The sequence below is a fragment of the Mustelus asterias genome, chromosome 20 (assembly GCF_964213995.1).
Source record: "Mustelus asterias chromosome 20, sMusAst1.hap1.1, whole genome shotgun sequence".
In the NCBI taxonomy this organism is placed as follows: Eukaryota; Metazoa; Chordata; class Chondrichthyes; order Carcharhiniformes; family Triakidae; genus Mustelus; species Mustelus asterias.
In genome coordinates, this window is record NC_135820.1 from 22,044,565 (window position 1) to 22,065,751 (window position 21,187).

At 44.5% G+C, this 21,187-nt stretch overlaps 1 protein-coding gene across 2 annotated transcripts in view; it reads left to right on the plus strand.

The window, feature by feature from the left end:
- ttll9 (tubulin tyrosine ligase-like family, member 9) overlaps positions 1 to 21,187 on the plus strand; it is a 120,816-nt gene that overhangs the window by 63,211 nt on the left and 36,418 nt on the right. For both annotated transcript variants that reach the window (XM_078236335.1, XM_078236336.1), the window contains 3 exons: positions 602 to 692; positions 3,110 to 3,150; positions 15,518 to 15,605. In XM_078236335.1, coding sequence (XP_078092461.1) covers positions 602 to 692; positions 3,110 to 3,150; positions 15,518 to 15,605 — 220 coding nt within the window. The remainder of the gene's footprint in view (positions 1 to 601; positions 693 to 3,109; positions 3,151 to 15,517; positions 15,606 to 21,187) is intronic.

The window sequence follows — 21,187 nt, forward strand, 5'->3', positions numbered from 1 at the left end:
GATTCTATAAACAATGTTCTAGAGGCATCTGTTTAGATACACGAATAGTCAGGGAATAGAGGGATATGGACCACTTAGAGGCAAGAAAATATTAGATTAGAGAGCCATCTATATTGGCACAGACTTTGTGGGCCGAAGGGCCTGTTCCTGTGCTGTACTGTACTGTTCTTTGTTCATAGAATCATAGAAATCCTACAGCACAGAAAGAGGCCATTCGGCCCATCGTGTCTGCACCGACCAATTCTTTGTTCGATGTCACTGCATCAAAAACACTTGCAGCTGTGACCATGGAAGCTTCTGTTTACCTTATGAGCCAGCTTGTTTATCTTACATTGTACTTTCAGAGAATGTAGCTAAGTTTCCAGGCTGGACCCAGAATTCCAAGCTGATGTAGCCAAATTAGCTTAAATTAGCTTAAAACATAGCACAAATTAGGCATAAATACCTTACAATGAAGCCTTTCAACTGGGCAAACCATACAGAGATCCCACACACTTAAAATTCTTATGAGAAGATCCTGCCCTCTATCTCCTTAACTGTCTATATTTTAATGAAAAAGTCTATCAACCAAACGACATCAAAATGAGTCTCTATCTTCCAGGACGGGAATCGTGCTGATGACACAAAAGATGAAGTTGCTGTGGAAAGTTATGTTGTACAGCGCTATATTGAGAACCCCTACCTGATCGGAGGTATTGTATCTTATCCCTCTAACAGAAAATAAATGTTTGCATTTATATAGCACATTTAGCATCATCTTTCACAGGAGTGTTGCCGAACAAAGTTCAGCACATGGTTCCATTAAGAGTTATAATGTTTTATCTAAGAAGTACGATTTAGGGAAAGTTTTCACGGAAAAGTGCAGTGCTTGAAACCTTGATAACTTATACACACACGCACGCATGCACGCAGGCACACATGTCTGGTACTAACTCACCTAGATTAACATGCACACATGTCTCCAACCTGGTACTAACTCACACAGACAAACACGCACCTGTCTCCAGTCTGGTAGTAACTGTCACAGACTAACACGCACATGTCTCCAGTCTGGTAGTAACTCTCTCAGACCAACACATGCACATGTCTCCAGTCTGATACTAACTCACACAGACAGATACGTACACTGAGAAAATGTAAAAAGCAAATTAATGACACCATCCATCATTTTGTTTATGATTGAGAGAAGCCTAATGGGAATCTAATTGGCCAAATTGGATTTGTCCTGCTCTTTCCTTTTGGAGAGGACATAGCTGGGCAAAAAAACTGACTTCTGAAGAACTGTGATAGTAAAAAGCAGAAAATACAGACACATGGGATTGAGGGTGATTTAGTGGTTTGGATCAGGAATTGGCTAGCTGTAAGAAAACAAAGGGTGGTGGTTGATGGGAAATATTCACATCCTGGAGTTCAGTTACTAGTGGTGTACCGCAAGGATCTGTTTTGGGGCCACTGCTGTTTGTCATTTTTATTAATGACTTGGATGAGGGCGTGGAAGGATGGATTAGTAAATTTGCGGATGACACTAAAGTCGGTGGAGTTGTAGACAGTGCGGAGGGAAGTGGCAGGTTACAGAGGGACATAGATAAGCTGCAGAGCTGGGCTGAGAGGTGGCAAATGGAGTTTAATGCGGAAAAGTGTGAGGTGATTCACTTTGGAAGGAGTAACAGGAATACAGAGTACTGGGCTAATGGTAAGATACTTGGTAGTGTGGATGAACAGAGGGATCTGGGTGTCCATGTGCATAGATCCCTGAAAGTTGGCACCCAGGTTGATAGGGTTGTTAAGAAGGCGTACGGTGTGTTAGCTTTTATTGGTAGAGGGATTGAGTTTCGGAGCCAGGAGGTCATGCTGCAACTGTACAAAACTCTGGTGCGGCCGCATTTGGAGTATTGCGTACAGTTCTGGTCGCCGTATTATAGGAAAGATGTGGAAGTGTTGGAAAGGGTGCAGAGGAGATTTACCAGGATGTTGCCTGGTATGGTGGGAAAATCGTATGAGGAAAGGCTGAGGGACTTGAGGTTGTTTTCGTTAGAGAGAAGAAGGTTAAGAGGTGACTTAATAGAGGCATACAAGATGATCAGAGGATTAGATAGGGTGGATAGTGAGAGCCTATTTCCTCGGATGGTGTTGGCTAGCACGAGGGGACATAGCTTTAAATTGAGGGGTGAGAGATATAGGACAGATGTTAGAGGTAGGTTCTTTACTCAGAGAGTAGTAAGGGCGTGGAATGCCCTGCCTGCAGCAGTGGTGGGCTCGTCAACGTTGAGAGCGTTCAAGTGGTTATTGGATAAACATATGGATGATATTGGAATAGTGTAGATTAGAGGGGCTTTAGATTGGTACCACTGGTCGGCGCAACATCGAGGGCCGAAGGGCCTGTGCTGCGCTGTAATGTTCTATGTTCTATGTTCTAACCAGAGCTACCTCACTAAAGTCCCTGGAAATCTCTCCATCAGTACAAAATACAATGGAATCTAGTACTTGCCTGTTTCCAATTTGCTGACTCCACAGCAATCTTCTCACAGTGAATCTTCTTTCTCAGGTTTCTGCTGTTAGTTTTCTGACTCTGACTTATGTCTGTTCACATTGATCTCTGCTGCTCATTCTCCCACTTATCTAGTGTTTTCTGATACTGTTTCCTCCCTTTTCTGTATTCTCCATTCTCACTCACTGACGCAGTTCAGCCATGATCTTATTAAATGGTGAAATAGGCTCATGAGGTTGAATGGCCTCCTACTCCTACAACATGTTCCTCTGTACAGCATTAACTCTAGTACACCACTCTCCAATTGTACACGCACACACGCGTATGCGCGCACGCACACACACGCACACATAAACACATGCACACTCACACCTCCCTCTCTCACTAACACACTCAGACACGCACACGCATGCAAGCCTATGCTCAGTTAGGCGATGTCAATTGGAAAGTGCCCCAATAGTGTGGCTGGGGCTCCACTTTCCAGCCCGTGTGCTGGGTCCATTGCACTACACAATCCATCATCTTTTCTAACCTCCAGCTTCTCTCTTGTTGAGGAAACTTTCACATTTACTTACTATTGTTTGTATATAGTTTACTAATGAGATCTTTGGTTATTTACAGGGAGAAAGTTTGATCTACGTGTCTATGTACTGGTGACGTCCGTAAGTAGATTTTCTTTCTAAAGTCCCTCACATGTTGTGTATCATTTAAATAGAGACAGTACTCCTCAGTGTTAAGGTTTGGGATTAGTTGCAAGGTGTTTTTAATTGACATTGAGGAAAGGCTTACTTCATTTCTGACTTGATAATGCCATTTCATGTTTGTTCTGACTTGTACAAGGCTAACACAGAAAGTGAACTTTTAAACAGCGTAGCAGCGTACAAGCCCATCTGACAGATTCTAAACCCGCAGTTTTCACCATGTCTGTGGGACCACACTGGGTGTACATGTGTCCTAACGAGTGAAGTTACCTGAACACACTCTAAACTGTTCTTACAGCCAATTATCATTCCACTTGCAGTAAATGATCATTGGATTCCCAGCTAATCTCCTCTAAATTGTACAAGTTACCACACATATCTGAAAAAGAAAGGTGATTATTTTACAAGAATATCATATAGCATGTTCACTACATAATTAAATTGAGAATATCCTGAATGGCCTTATTGTCCTTTGTGAAGTAGCCTTCTTATTTGGTAATTGAGTCTTTTGTTAATTGGACGCATTTGGCTTGTTTGCAACACCTGTCTTAGAGTCTTTGAGGAGCTTTTCATTTAGTCTTTCACTGAAAATAACAGCATTTATTGCCCATCCGTAACTACCATCGAGAAGATGGTTGTGAGTCACCACTTTGAACTGTTGCAGTCTACGTGGTGTAGGTATACTCACAGTACTGGTATGGAGGGAGTTCCAGGATTTTGACCCAATGACAGTGAAGAATTGGTGATATATTTCCAAGTCAGGATGGTGTGGAGAGGAACTTGCAGGTGGTGATGTTCCCAAGGATCTGCCACCCTTGTCCCTAGGTGGTAGAGGTCACACGTTTAGAATGTGTTATCAAAGGAGCCTTGGTGAGTCGCTGCAGTGAACCTTGCGAATGGTATGCATGGCTGCCACTGTGTGTCAGTGCTGCAGGTAGTGAATGTTTGTGGATATGGTACCAATCAAGCGTGCTGCTTTGTCCTAGATGATGTCGAGCTACTTGAGTGTTGTTGGAGTTGTGAAGAGGCAAGTGAAGAGTATTCCATCACGCTCCTGACTTGTGCCTTTTTGATGGTTGACAGACATTGTAAAGTCAGGAGATGAGTTACTCAGGATCCCAGTCTCTAACCTGCTCTTGTAGTCACAGTATTTATGTGGTTGGTTTGGTTGAGTTTCTGACCAATTCTAACGGTAATGCCATTGAATGTCAAGGAGAGATGGTTTGATTCTCTCTTGTTAGTATGGTAATTTCCTGGCACTTATGTGGCTTGAGATTTCTATGACTGTGAGACTATTACTGATTGTTGTAAACACCCATTATGCAACTGTTACTTGCTACATATCAGTTCAAGCCTGAGTGTTGTCCAGGCCTTGCTACACATGGACCTGGACTGAAACTCAGAAATTGTCAGCATCATCAATCAATCACCAGATAGACTGCAACAATAAAAATGGGAATCCAGTGCTCTTCTGTTGGCATGTTAAATCAGAAATTGTTTTTCCAGTTTGAAAGCTGGTGAAGGCACTGATTCCTGCAGTCAGAGCCAGGTTTGTCGCATCACAAGGGGCTCGGCTGTACAGGAGGGGTGGAAGAAGTTGGGAAGATAAATAGTTATAGGGGACTCATTAATTAGGAGAACAGACAAGCATTTCTGTGGCCGTAGACATGACTCCAGGATGTGGTCACACTGGTGCCAGGGTCAAGGATGTCCTCAAGGGGCTGCAGGACATTCTTCAGGAGGAGGGTGAACAGTCAGAGGTTGTGGTCCACATTGGTATCAATGACCTAGGTAGGAAGGGAGATGGGGTCCTGCAATCAGAATTTAGGGAGATAAGTAGAAAATTAGCAAACAGGACCTCAAACAATCTCCAGAATACTGCCAATGCCAAGTGTGAGAAATACAGAAATAGGAGGATAAGGCAGATGAATACATGGCTGGAAAGATGGTGCAGGAGGGAGAGCTTTGTGACTTTAACTTTCCAAATATTGATTGGAACCTTTATAGGTCGAATAGTTCGGATGGGGCAGTTTTTGCACAGTGTGTGCAGGAGAGTTTCCTGACACAATATGTGGATAGGTCGACAAGAGGTGGGGCCACATTGGACTTGGTACTGGGTAATGAACCGGGCCAGGTGTTAGATTTGATTGTGGGAGAGCACTTTTGAGATAGTGACCACAATTTGGTGTCTTTCATTATTGCAATGGAGAGGGATAGGGCCTTACGGCAGGGCAAGGTTTATAATTGGGGGAGGGTTAATTATGACGCGATTAGGCAAGAATTAGGGAGCATAAGATGGGAACAGAAACTGTCAGGGAAAGGCACAAATGAAAAGTGGAGCTTGTTTAAGGAACAAATACTGCGTGTCCTTGATAGGCATGTCCCTGTCAGGCAGGGAGGAAATGGCCAAGTGAGGGAACCATGGTTCACAAAAGAGGTTGAATGTCTTGTCAAGAGGAAAAAGGAAGCGTATGTAAGAATGAGAAAACAAGGTTCAGTTGGGTTGATTGAGGGTTACAAGTTAGCAAGGAATGAGCTAAAAAAAGGGCTTAGGAGAGCTAGGAGGGGGCATGAGAAGTCCTTGGCGGGTCAGATCAAGGAAAACCCCAAGGCTTTTTACTCTTATGTGAGAAATAAAAGAATGACCAGGGTGAGGTTAGGGCCGGTCAAGGATAGTAGTGGGAACTTGTGCATGGAGTCAGAAGAGATAGGAGAGGCGATGAATGAATACTTTTCTTCAGTGTTCACCAAGGAGAGGGACCATGTTTTTGAGAATGAGAGTGGGGTACAGGCTGATAGGCTGGAGGAGGTAGATGTTCTGAGGGAAGGTGTATTAGCAATTTTGAAAAACCTGAGGGCCGATAAGTCCCCTGGGCCAGATGGGATATATCCTAGGATTCTTTGGGAGGCAAGGGATGAGATTGCAGAGCCTTTGGCTTTGACCTTTGGGTCCTCACTTTCCACGGGGATTGTGCCAGAGGACTGGAGAGTGGCGAATGTTGTTGCTCTATTCAAGAAAGGAAATAGGAATGACCCTGGTAATTATAGGCTGGTTAGTCTTACTTCGGTGGTCGGTCAGTTAATGGAAAAGGTCCTGAGGGATAGGATTTATGACCATTTAGAAAGATGCAGCTTAATCCGGGATAGTCAACACGGATTTGTGAAGGGTAAGTCTTGCCTCACGAATTTGATTGAATTCTTTGAGTAGGTAACTAAGTGTGTAGATGAAGGTAGAGCAGTTGATGTCATATACATGGATTTTAGTAAGGCGTTTGATAAGGTTCCCCATGGTCTGCTCACGAAGGAAGTAAGGAGGTGTGGGATACAGGGAAATATGGCTGATTGGATAAGTAACTGGCTATCTCATAGAAGTCATGATGTGGAGATGCCGGCGTTGGACTGGGGTAAACACAGTAAGAAGTTTAACAACACCAGGTTAAAGTCCAACAGGTTTATTTGGTAGCAAAAGCCACTAGCTTTCGGAACAGGCTGTTCTGAAAGCTAGTGGCTTTTGCCACCAAATAAACCTGTTGGACTTTAACTTGGTGTTGTTAGACTTCTTACTTTCTTATAGAAGTCAGAGGGTGGTGGTGGATGGAAATTTTTCAGACTGGAGACCAGTTACCAGCGGTGTACCACAAGGATCAGTGCTGGGTCCTCTGCTATTTGTGATTTTTATCAATGACTGAAGGGTGGGTCAGTAAATTTGCTGATGACACCAAGATTGTTGGAGTAGTGGATGAGGTGGAGGGCTGTTGTAGGCCGCAAAGAGACATTGATAGGATGCAGAGCTGGGCTGAAAAATGGCAGATGGAGTTTAACCCTGATAAGTGCAAGGTGATTCATTTTGGTAGGACAAATTTGAATGCGGATTACAGGGTCAATGGTAGGGTTCTGAGGAATGTGGAGGAACAGAGAGATCTTGAGGTTCATGTCCACAGATTTCTGAACATAAGAACATAAGAAATAGGAGCAGGAGTAGGCCATCTGGCCCTTCGAGCCTGCCCCGCCATTCAACAAGATCATGGCTGATCTGAAGCGAATCAGTTCCACTGAAGGTTGCCACTCAAGTGGATAGAGCCATGAAGAAGGCCTATAGTGTGTTAGCATTTACTGATGTGGAGATGCCGGCGTTGGACTGAGGTGAACACAGTAAGAAGTCTCACAACACCAGGTTAAAGTCCAACAGGTTTATTTGGTAGCAAATACCATAAGCTTTCGGAGCACTGCTCCTTCGTCAGATGGAGTGGAAATGTGGAGTGGAAACGTTCAGAGACTATTTCCTCGGGCGGATGTAGCTGTTACTAGGGGGCATAACTATAAGGTTCGCGGTGGAAGATATAGGAGGGATGTCTGAGGTAGGTTCTTTACTCAGAGAGTGGTTGGGGTGTGGAATGGACTGCCTGCTTTAGGCACATTTCCACTCCATCTGACGAAGGAGCAGTGCTCCGAAAGCTTATGGTATTTGCTACCAAATAAACCTGTTGGACTTTAACCTGGTGTTGTGAGACTTCTTACTGTGTTAGCATTTACTAACAGGGGGTTTGGGTTTAAGAGCCGTGGGGTTATGCTGCAACTATACAGGACCTTGGTGAGACCACATTTGGAATATTGTGTGCAGTTCTGGTCACCTCACTATAAGAAGGATGTGGAAGCATTGGAAAGAGTGCAAAGGAGATTTACCAGGATGCTGTCTGGTTTGGAGGGTAGGTCTTATGAGGAAAGGTTGAGGGAGCTAGGGCTTTTATCTTTAGAGCGGAGGAGGATGAGAGGCGACTTATTAGAGGTTTATAAGATGACGAGGGGGATAGATAGAGTGGACGTTCAGACACTATTTCTTCGGGTGGATGTAGCTGTTACTAGGGGGCATAACTATAAGGTTCGTGGTGGAAGATATAGGAGGGATGTCTGAGGTAGGTTCTTTACTCAGAAAGTGGGTGGGGTGTGGAATGGACTGCCTGCTGTGATAGTGGAGTCAGACACTTTAGGAACTTTCAAGCGGTTATTGGATAGGCACATGGAGCACACCAGAATGATAGGGAGTGGGATAGCTTGATCTTGGTTTTGGTCAAAGCTCAGCAAAACATCGAGGGCCGAAGGGCCTGTTCTGTGCTGTACTCCTCTATGTTTAGATTCCTGGGACACCGGAACTGGTCTAGGGGAGATGTCACCTGTGTAAACTGGATATGTTAACATATTAACATATGAACATAATATGTTAATATGTTAACATATTAACATTTTAACATATTAACATATGAACATAAGTCTCTGCTTCCACTGTCTTCTCGGGAAGAATTCCAGTGACTCACGACCCTCTGAGAGAAAAGAATTCTCCTCATCTCTCTCCTAAATGAGTGACCCCTTATTTTTAAACAGTAACCACTGTCACCAACAGATTTTCCCACAAGAGAAAACATCCTCTCCACATCCACCCTGTCAATACCTCTTACGAACTTAAAGGTTTTAATCAAGTTGGCTCTTACTCTTCTAAACTCGGGTGGATGCAAACCTAACCTCTCCAACCTTTTCTCATAAGACAACCCGCCCATTCCTAGTATTAGTCTAGTAAACCTCCTCTGAACTGCTTCCAACGCATTTACATCTTTCCTCAAATAAGGAGACCGATACTGTACACAGTACTCCAGATATGGTCTCACAAATGCCCTGTATAACTGATGCATAATCTCCCTACTTTTGTAATCAATTTCCCTCACGATAAACGATAGCATTCAATTAGTTTTCCTAATTACTCGCCTTATCTGTACACCAGTTTTTTGTGATTCCTACAGTAGGACCACCAGATCCCTCTGCACCTCACAGCTCTGCAATCTCTCACTGTTTAAATAATATGCTTTTTTATTCTTCCTGCCAAAATGGAAAATTTCACATTTGCCCACATTATACTTTGGGTTGCACCTGAACAGGGACTGAGTTCCTTGCAGGATGTTTTGCTAGTGCTGTTGGGAGGGCTTTAAACTAACTCAGCAGGGGTGTGAGAACCCAGAGGAAATATTAGAGAGGACGGTCGAAAAGGAAAATAGACAGACCAAAGTAAAGCATAATTAACTGGGAAAGAGTTGACTTCAATAGGGCAAGAATGGAGCTGGGCCGGTAAGACTGGAATGAAAGGTTGGCGGGAAAAACTATATATGAACAATAGGCTACCTTCAAAATAGAAGTGGTCTGGACACAGTCAAAGTCTATTCCATTAAAAAAGAAAGGTAGGGCAAACAAATCCAGATCTCCCTGGGTGAAAAAGGAGATCGAAATTAAGATAAGGAAGAAAAATTGTTCTTATGACAGGTGTCAGGTAGAATATTCAGTTGAGAACCAAGAGGAATACAGAAGGTTCAGAGGGGAGGTGAAGAAGTACATTGGAGAAACAAAGAGGGATTATGACTGGCAGCCAACATAAAGATGAATCACAAAGTCTTCTATAGGCAAATAAATAGTAAAAGAGTGGTAAAAGGAGGAGTAAGGCCGATTAGGGACCTAAAAGGTAATTTACTCGTGGAGTCTTGGGGCATGACTGAAGTATTAAATGAATAATTTTCATCTATCTTTACTAAGGAGGTCGAGACTATCCAGGACATGGTGACATATGAGAAAATTCTGTCCTTAGAAAAGTTTAAAATTGATAAGGAGGAATTGTTAAATAGACTGTTGGTATTAAAAGTTAACAAGGCACCTGGACCGGATGAGATGTGTCAAAGTTATTGAAGGAAGTGAAAATGGAAATTTCAGGGGTGCTGGCCATAATCCGCCCATCTTGTCTCGACTCGGGAGGTGCCAGAGGACTGGAGAATTGCAAATGTCATGCTCTTGTCTGTGAGGATAGCCCCAGCAATTACAGGTCAATCAGTTTAACATCAGTGGTCAGCAAGCTTCCAGAAACAATTATTCGGGATAGAATTAACAATCACATGGAAAAATGTGGGTTGAGTAGGAATAACCAGCATGGATTTGTTAAAAGAAGATTGTGTGTAATTAACTTGCTGAAGTTTTTGAGAAGGCAACAGAAAAGGACAATGAGGGTAATGCTGTTGATGTTGTGTACATGGACTTTCAGAAGGCATTCGATACAGTGCCACACAACAGACTTGTGTGAAAAGTTATAGCTCGTAGAATAAAAGGGATAGTAGCAACTTGATACAAAATTGGCTAAATAACAGAAAGCAGAGAGAAACAATGAATGGAAGGTTTGTAGTCTTGTTCCCCAAGGGTTGCACTAGCTTCACCTCTATCTCATACAGTCTTCCTCTTTCTCTCCCACTTACGTTTTCTCTCCTCTCTGCACTAGAACTGTATGCTAAGTATCCTTGTTGCTTTGTGGGACTGTCTTGGGAATATCACCTACTTATCTAGCTGAATCCAGCTCCAACATTGAAGAGGATTAATACCAGGCCTTCTTGATCTGACCCCCATCCATCATTTTAAATATTCATTCCCTCCATTGCCATTCACAGTGGCCGCAGTGTGTACCATTTACAAGATGCATTGCAGGAACTCAACAAGGCTCCTTTGATGGCTTAGCCAGCGACACCCACATCCTGTGAACAAATACAAACAAAATTTATATGAAATATTACAACTAGGAGTGTCGTGTTCAATTCTGGTTTTCTGACTCTGGAAGATGGTAAAGGGTTTGAAGATGAAACAGAAGTGATTTACTAGAATTGCTCCAGTCAAAGACTATTTCCTCGGGTGGATGGAGCTATTACAAGGGGGCATAACTATAGGGTTCATGGTGGGAGATATAGGAAGGATATCAGAGGTAGGTTCTTTACGCAGAGATGTTGCCTGGTATGGAGGGTCTTAGCTATGAGGAGAGATTGGGTAGACTGGGGTTGTTCTCCTTGGAAAGACGGAGAATGAGGGGAGATCTAATAGAGGTATACAAGATTATGAAGGGTATAGATAGGGTGAACAGTGGGAAGCTTTTTCCCAGGTCGGAGGTGACGATCACGAGGGGTCACGGGCTCAAGCTGAGAGGGGCGAAGTATAACTCAGACATCAGAGGGACGTTTTTTACACAGAGGGTGGTGGGGGCCTGGAATGCGCTGCCAAGTAGGGTGGTGGAGGCAGGCACGCTGACATCGTTTAAGACTTACCTGGATAGTCACATGAGCAGCCTGGGAATGGAGGGATACAAACGATTGGTCTAGTTGGACCAAGGAGCGGCACAGGCTTGGAGGGCCGAAGGGCCTGTTTCCTGTGCTGTACTGTTCTTTGTTCTTTTGTTCTTTGAGTGGTTGGGGTGTGGAATGGACTGCCTGCAGTGATAGTGGAGTCGGACACTTTAGGAACATTTAAGCGGTTATTGGATAGGCACATGGAGCACACCAGGATGATAGGGAGTGGGATAGCTTGATCTTGGTTTCAGATAAAGCTCGGCACAACATCGTGGGCCGAAGGGCCTGTTCTGTGCTGTACTTACTGTTCTATGTTCTATGTTCAGTGCTGAGATTAAGGTTTTTTAAATAGACAGGAGAAGCTGGAGTTGTTCTCCTTGGAGCAGAAAAGGCCAAGAGGAAATATGATAAAGGTACTAAAATAATGAAGGGTTTTAATAAGAGTAAATAAAAATGGTTTACGGAAAAATAGACTGAAGGAATCTGCCATCATAGAATTATACAAAACAGAAGGAGGTTATTCCATTCCTCAAATCCATGCCAGATCAACTCACTTAGTCCCACACCCCACCTTTTCTCCGTTTTCCTGCAAGTTATTTTCTTTTCAGATAATTATCCGATTCCCTTTTGAAAGAATTTTGGTAGAAAGAATTAGAATAGGGATGATATATCATCCCTATCCTAATTCTTTCTACCAAAATCTTTCATTTCACACTTCTCTGCATTAATCTTCATTTGCCACTTGTCCACCCATTCCACCAGCCTGTCCACATCCACCCTAAGTTTGCTGCTGTCCTCAGACTTCACAATACTTCCAAGTTTTGCGTCATTGTGCCCTATAGACCAAAGTCTAGGTTGTTGATATCGATCAAGAAATGCAGTGGTTCTAAGACTGCCCCTGGGAAACCAGGGGGAGAGGGGGCACAGTGGTAATGTCACCCTATGAGTAATCCAGAGGCGCAGACTATTGCTCTGGGTTGACATCCAACCTCGGCAACTGGTTGAATTTAAAGTCAATTAATAAATCTGGAATTGAAAGCTGGTCTCTGTAATGGTGGGCATGACTAACCCCATCCGGTTCAGAACTCTGCCGTCGTTACCCATTCTGACCTACATGTGACTTCAGTCTCACGGCAATGTTGTTATCCCTTAACTGCCCTGAAATAACCATTCAGTTTCAAGGACAATTTGGGATGGGAAACAAATGCGGCCTTGCCAGTGACAGAACATCCTATCAATGAATTTTTAAAATTCGACAGTATATCTTCCTCCAAGACGAGTAGCAAATGTTTAGCACTATTCTCTGTTTCCTGTTACTCAACTAACTTTGTACCCCTGCTGATACCGTCCCTTCAACTTTTCTCATAAGCTTATTGTGTAGCAATTTGTCAAATCCGTTTTGGAAGTCCATGTGCACAACAACATCGACCATTGTGCAGGGCACCCTGATGTCCAACTGAACAGAGAGACCACCCCACCCCTACCCCCATCATTGGCAGCATTGTCACCCCATCAACACAGATCACCGGCATCGGGACCCTCCCGATGAGTCCCCTGGTGGACCCCCAACACGCCCCACACCACCTCATCATGACTCCAGACCAATCTTGAGAAAAACTTAAACAAGCTGGGTAAATGTAACTTTTTATTACCCTTAACAAATCCATGCTGATTGTCCATGTAACTGTTAATTACAACTGAAGTTAAACTGACTGGCCTTTAGATGCTGGGCTTACCCTCACATCCGTTTTTGAACAAGGGTGTAACATTTTCAATTCTCCTGTCCTCTGGCACCATCCTTGTATCTAAGGAAGACTGGGTAATTATTGCAAAACCCACTCTCACTTTCCCTGATTTTCCTTGGAAGCATCACAACAGGTCCTGATGAGAAAACCACTGGATGTCTCAAGGTGTTCTACAGCCAATGAAGTGTAGTCACTTATGTAGGAAACATGGTGGACAATTTGAGCTTAGTAAACTCTCACAAACAGCAATGTGTTGATGGCCAGATAATCTATTTCTTGTGATGTTGATTCAAAGATACTAATTGGGGGGTTAGTATTGGTCAGGACGCTGGCTCTCCTGGCTCACCTTCGAAACAATGTCCTGGCGTCTTTTGCATGTAGATGGAGTCTAGGTCTGATCCAAAACATTATGGGCAGAATCTTTGAAAATAAATTCTAAATGACATAGAAGTGAAAAGGGGAGTGTTCCACACTGGTTTTTTGGGTGAGCTTGGACCTGCAATCTTCCGGCACTCTGTCAGTTTTTCTGATAGCTGGGAACTTTGGGGGTTAAGTGTGCTGGGGAAGTCAGCTGCAGGAGTGATCGGGCACCACTGTGCAGGGCACCCTGATGTCCAACTGAATGGAGAGACTACCCCCCCCCCCCCCCCCCCCGCCCCACCCCTACCCCCATCATTGGCAGCATTGTCACCCCTTCAACACAGATCACCGGCATCGGGACCCTCCTGATGAGTCCCCTGGTGGACCCCCACCATGCCCCACACCACCTCATCACGACTTTCTCCACACCAACCTGCAGAGCACCCCCTGCCGCTGAACGATCCCATGCATGACCCTGCAGAACTCCCCCCTTGACGACCACCCCTTTTGCATAAGCCTCCCCTCCCCGCATCATAAGTCTACTCCCTATGCACTGCCCCACCTTTATGGTTAAAAAAAAGGTATTTATTAGTGTCACAAGTAGGCTTACATTAACACTGCAATGAAGTTACTGTGAAACTCTCCTAGGCGCCACACTCCGGCACCTGTTCGGGTACACTGAGGGAGAATTTAGCATGGCCAATGCACCTAACCCAGCACATTTTTCGGACTGTGGGAGGAAACTGGAGCACCCAGAGGAAACCCACACAGACATGGGGAGAGCATGCAGACTCCACACAGACAGTGAACCCAAGCCAGGAATCGAACCCTGGAGCTGTGAGGCAGCAGTGCTAACAACTGTGCCACTGTGCTGCCCTGTTGACCCGGGCACTGCCAGGGTGGCAGGTGGGCACTGCCCTGCCATTCCCTGGACCACATGGGGGCTACAATGGCCTCCAATCCCACGGCCATGGCCATGATGTCTGCTCTCTGCTACTGTAGAGCCAATGAGGGCAGAAGCATCCGGGAGGGTGGAAGCTGCTGTGCAAAACCAGGTAAATGCTTTTAAATTGACGTTAATAAGCTTCAGGCACAAAGCCATTATTGCTGGCAAAACAGGGCCGGGAGGATAGCAAACTGTGTGGATTAGATTTTCCCCCTTGCCCGCTATCTTCCATGCTTGTCATGCTGGGAGGTTTGGGGGGGGTGCAGGTGTGAGGTGAGCCGGTAAGATCGCGCCCAACATCTCTGACAGTGCAATACTGCCCCTGTACTGAACTGAAGTGTCAGCCTTGATTTTGGTGCTTGGGTTCTGGTGTGAGATTGAACCTGGAAGTTTGTGTTTCAGAGGTGAGAGGGCGGCCAACTGGGCCACAGCTCAGCCATCTACTTGACATACAGTCAGCCTATTCAATACCCTCCTCTTTAGCCCATCCGGTGTCTAAGTTACTAGGACAGTAAGAAGTCTCACAACACTAGGTTAAAGGCCAACAGGTTTATTTGGAATCATGAGCTTTCGGAGCGCTGCTCCTTCACCAGGTAGCCCATTAGGTCCTTCATCACCCGATTTTCATGAAGCAGCATCGATGATCATTGTATCCTTTATCACGTCTCAAAGAAAACCTGGGGCATTGACAAATATTGAACAGGCATAAAATGTCATAGCTTTCTTACAAGCAGTTGCTGATTCTGTGTAACCGAACATAATCTCTGTTGGACTATAACCTGGTGTTGTGAGACTTCTTATTGTGTCCACCCCAGTCCAATGCCGGCATCTCTACATCTAAGTTAGTAGGGTTCATAATCAGGGCACAGATTTAAATTAATTGCAAAATAATCCGAGTTGACATCAGGAAAGGTTTTTTTGGACACAATGTACAGTTAGGATTTGGTCTGTACTGTGTGATCGGCTGATGAATACAAATTCAACAATAGCTTTAACTGGAAATATCTAAGAGAATGCGATAAGTGGAGGATTCTGTGAAAGAGGTGGATGTATCCCAAGTAAATACAGTCAGGTTGTAGATATTGTTCAGGAATGTGGGCTACATGTTTACTGACATGCAATCACCTCTCTCCCATACACAGTACATACCTCTGAAAGCCTGGTTATACAGAGATGGCTTTGCTCGATTTTCAAACACCCGATTTTCACTAAGCAGCATCGACGATCATTGTATCCTTTATTACGTCTGAAAAAAAAACCTGGGGCATTGACATGTATTGAACAGGTACGAAGTGTCACAGCTATCTTGCGAGCAATCACTGACTCTCTGTAACCCAACTTAATCTCTGTGTGACAGACTGTCATCGACAGTAACCTCTCTGTAATTCACTGTAACCCACAGTGACCTCTATGTAACTCATTGTAACCCACAGAAACCTCTGTGTAACTCACAGTAATGTGGAGATGCCGGCGTTGTGTAACTCTGTAACTCACTGTAACCCATAGTAACCCCTGTGCAACTCACTGTAACCCATAGTAACCTCTGTGTAACTCACTGTAACCTATAGTATCCCCTGTGTAATTCACTGTAAGAGTTTTAACAACACCAGGTTAAAGTCCAGCAGGTTTATTTGGTAGCAAATACAATTAGCTTTCGGAGCGCTGCTCCTTCGTCAGATGGAGTGGAAATAGAACATAGAACATAGAACAGTACAGCACAGAACAGGCCCTTCGGCCCACGATGTTGTGCCGAGCTTTATCTGAAACCAAGATCAAGCTATCCCACTCCCTGTCATCCTGGTGTGCTCCATGTGCCTATCCAATAACCGCTTAAATGTTTCTAAAGTGTCTGACTCCACTATCACTGCAGGCAGTCCATTCCACACCCCAACCACTCTCTGCGTAAAGAACCTACCTCTGATATCCGTCCTGTATCTCCCACCACGAACCCTATAGTTATGCCCCCTTGTAATAGCTCCATCCACCCGAGGAAATAGTCTTTGAACGTTCACTCTATCTATCCCCTTCATCATTTTATACACAAATGTGCTCTCAAACAGGGCACAGAGACACAAAATCAAGTTACAGAATACTGATTAGATTGCGAATCCCTACAGCCAACCGGATCTTAAAGATACAGACAATGTGGGTGGAGGGAGCATTAAGCACAGGTTAAAGAGATGTGTATTGTCTCCAGACAGGACAGCCCGCAAGTCCAGGAGGCAAGCTGTGGGGGTTACTGATAATGTGACATAAATCCAACATCCCGGTTTAGGCCGTCCTCATGTGTGCGGAACTTGGCTATCAGTTTCTGCTCAGCGACTCTGCACTGTCGTGTGTCGTGAAGACCACCTTGGAGAACGCTTACCTGAAGATCCAAGACTGAATGCCCGTGACTGCTGAAGTGCTCCCCCACAGGAAGAGAACAGTCTTGCCTGGTGATTGTCGAGCGGTGTTCATTCATCTGTTGTCGTAACTCACTAACCCACAGTAATCTCTGTGCAACTCATGTAACCCCCAGTAACCTCTATGTAACTCACTGTAACCCATAGTAATGCCTGTGTAACTCACTGTAGTTCTTACATAAACTTCTTACTGTGTTTACCCCAGTCCAACGCCGGCATCTCCACATCATAACTCACTGTAACCCACAGTAACACCTGTGTAACTCATGTTGTACCTGTTAATTCTCAGATACTTTCAACCAGTTTACTTACTCCAAGGTTTTACCCCGGTGCCCTTATTTGCAAGATGGACAAAGGACAAACACAAGTAAAGGTTCAACAAGTTTATTAATAATAACACTATTAACCCTTAAATTACCCACATAAAACAAGAGGATACCCCAGCAGATTCAAGTATACTACCCGCAAAGATGGTTTGGTTGAACTGCAGGTCCGATTTTCTGAGTCCCTCTGGTCCATCGTCACGAAGGTGAGTCTTGATGGCAGCTTCTTCCTTCCTTCTCTGGTCAGTCTTCCGAATGGTCATGGCCGCCTCCCTCATCGAGTCTTCGCTCCTGTGTGACTCGAAGTGTGTCCCTTTATCGCCCAGCCTGCTTGCCTTTCCAGAAACTTCTCTGGCTTCCGGCCAATGAGGTCCCAGGAGGGGGTTCCAATACCCAATGGGTTTCTTGATGTCTGCCTGACAGGACACCAGGGTCCACCGCCCAGGTGTCCATCTCCATGCTGTTGAACTTGTTATCAGATAAGGTATCTACAGGAACTCTTGGTGACAGAAAGTCTGGCTCGACCTGGGCTTCTAACAATAGGCCGATGCATTTCAATGAGGTGCCATGATCTCCTGCTGGGTCTCAGTAGAATGCAAACGACTTTTGATGGGTGGTTGATGGGTCAGGCACAGACACGTCTGTGTATTTGTATAATTGGCCTGCCTGAGGTGTGACTGTGTTTGATTTTAATATGCCCAATTCTTTAATTTAGGATATCCAATTTTATCAGCCTTAAAACTAGGCCCTGTTTATATCACCACACTCACTTAACCCACAGTAACCTCTGTGTAACTCACTGCAACCCACGGTAACCTCTGTGTAACTCACTGTAACCTCTGTGTAACTCACTGTAACCCACAGTAACGCCTGTGTAACCCACTGTAACCCACAGTAACGCCTGTGTAACTCACTGCAACCCACAGTAACGCCTGTGTAACCCACTGTAACACACAGTAGTTTCTGTAATCATGATGTGGAGATGCCGGCATTGGACTGGGGTAAACACAGTAAGAAGTCTCACAACACCAGGTTAAAGTCCAACAGGTTTATTTGGTAGCAAATACCATAAGCTTTCGGAGCACTGCTCCTTCGTCAGATGGAGTGGAAATGTGCTCTCAAACAGTGCACAGACACAGAAATCAAGTTACAGAATACTAATTAGAATGCGAATCTCCACAGCCAGCCAGGTCTTAAAGGTACAGACAATGTGTCTGGAGACAATCTGTCTGGAGACAATACACATCTCTTTAACCTGTGTTGAATGCTCCCTCCACCCACATTGTCTGTACCTTTAAGGCCTGGCTGGCTGTAGAGATTCGCATTCTAATTAGTATTCTGTAACTTGAATACACAGAGGTTGCACTGTTTGAGAGCACATTTCCACTCCATCTGACGAAGGAGCAGTGCTCCGAAAGCTTATGGTATTTGCTACCAAATAAACCTGTTGGACTTTAACCTGGTGTTGTGAGACTTCTTACTGTAACTCACTGTAACACACAGTAGTCTCTGTAACTCACTGTAACACAGCAACCTCTGTGTAACTCACTGTAACCCACAGTAATCTCTGTGCAACTCACTGTAACCCACAGTAACGCCTGTGTAACTCACCGTAACCCACGGTAACCTCTGTGTAACTCACTGTAACACACAGTAGTCTCTGTAACTCACTGTAACACAGCAACCTCTGTGTAACTCACTGTAACGCCTGTGTAACTCACTTAACCCACAGTAACCTCTGTGTAACTCACTGTAACACACAGTAGTCTCTGTAACTCACTGTAACACAGCAACCTCTGTGTAACTCACTGTAACGCCTGTGTAACTCACTTAACCCACAGTAACCTCTGTGTAACTCACTGTAACACACAGTAGTCTCTGTGTAACTCACTGTAACACGCAGTAGTCTCTGTAACTCACTGTAACACAGCAACCTCTGTGTAACTCACTGTAACCCACAGTAATCTCTGTGCAACTCACTGTAACCCACAGTAACCTGTGTAACTCACTATAACCTACAGTAACCTCTGCGTACCTCATTATAACTCACAGTACTGTGTAACTCCGTATAAACCACTGTAACGTCTATGTAACTCACTGTAACCCACAGTAACCTCTCTGTAACTCACTGTGACCCACAGTAACCTCTCTGTAACGCACTGTAACCCATAGTAACCTGTGTAACTCACTGTAACCCACAGTAACCTCTGTGTAACTCACTAACACAGTAACCTGTGTAACTCACTGTAACCCACAGTAACCTCTGTGTAACTCACTAACACAGTAACCTGTGTAACTCACTGTAACCCACAGTAACCTCTGTGTAACTCACTAACACAGTAACCTGTGTAACTCACTGTAACCCACAGTAACCTCTGTGTAACTCACTAACACAGTAACCTGTGTAACTCACTGTAACCCACAGTAACCTCTGTGTAACTCACTAACATAGTAACCTGTGTAACTCACTGTAACCCACAGTAACCTCTGTGTAACTCACTAACACAGTAACCTGTGTAACTCACTGTAACCCACAGTTAACTCTGTGTAACTCACTAACACAGTAACCTCTGTGTAACTCACTGTAACCCACAGTAACCTCTGTGTAACTCACTAACACAGTAACCTCTGTGTAACTCACTGTAACCCACAGTAACCTCTGTGTAACTCACTAACACAGTAACCTCTGTGTAACTCACTGTAACCCACAGCAGCACATGTGTGACTCACTGTAATCCACAATAACCCCTGTGTAACTCACAGTAACACTAACTTCTGTGTAACTCACTGTAACTCACTGTAACCTATATTTACATCACTGTAACCCGCAGTAACCTGTGTAACTCACTATAACCCACAGTAACCTCTGCGTACCTCATTATAACCCACAATACTGTGTAACTCCGTATAAACCAATGCAACCTCTATGTAACTCACTGTAACTCACAGTAACCTATGTGTACCTCACTGTAACCCGCAGTAACCTCTGTGTTTACTACGGTAAACCGCAGTTAACTCTGTGCAACTCACTGTAACTTCTGTGTAACTCACTGTAACACAGTAACCTCTCTGTAACTCACTGTAACCCCTGTGTCACTCACTGTAAACCAAAGTAACCCTGTGAAACTCACTGTAACCCCTGTGAAATTCACTGTAACCCACGGTAACATCTGTCTAACTCACTGTAACCGACAGTAACTCCTCTGTAACTCACTGTAACACACAAGATCTCTGTGTAACCCACAGTAACCTCTGTATAACTCACTGTAAGACAGTAACTCCTGTGTAACTCACTAAAAAAACTCACGAAAGCTTGTGTGGCTTTTGCTACCAAATAAACCTGTTGGACTTTAACCTGGTGTTGTTAAACTTCTTACTAACTCACTAAAACACAGTAACCTCTGTGTCCCTCACAGTAAGAAGTTTAACAACACCAGGTTAAAGTCCAACAGGTTTATTTGGTAGCAAAAGCCACACAAGCTTTCGAGGCTCTAAGCCCCTTCTTCAGGTGAGTGGGAATTCTGTTCACAAACAGAACTTATAAAGACACAGACTCAATTTACATGAATAATGGTTGGAATGCGAATACTTACAACTAATCCAGTCTTTAAGAAACAAAACAATGGGAGTGGAGAGAGCATCAAGACAGGCTAAAAAGATGTGTATTGTCTCCAGACAAGACAGCCAGTGAAACTCTGCAGGTCCACGCAACTGTGGGAGTTACAAATAGTGTGACATGAACCCAATATCCCGGTTGAGGCCGTCCTTGTGTGTGCGGAACTTGGCTATCAGTTTCTGCTCAGCGACTCTGCGCTGTCGTGTGTCGCGAAGGCCGCCTTGGAGAACGCTTACCCGAATATCAGAGGCTGAATGCCCGTGACCGCTGAAGTGCTCCCCAACAGGAAGAGAACAGTCTTGCCTGGTGATTGTCGAGCGGTGTTCATTCATCCGTTGTCGCAGCGTCTGCATAGTTTCCCCAATGTACCATGCCTCGGGACATCCTTTCTTGCAGCGTATCAGGTAGACAACGTTGGCCGAGTTGCAAGAGTATGTACCGTGTACCTGGTGGATGGTGTTCTCACGT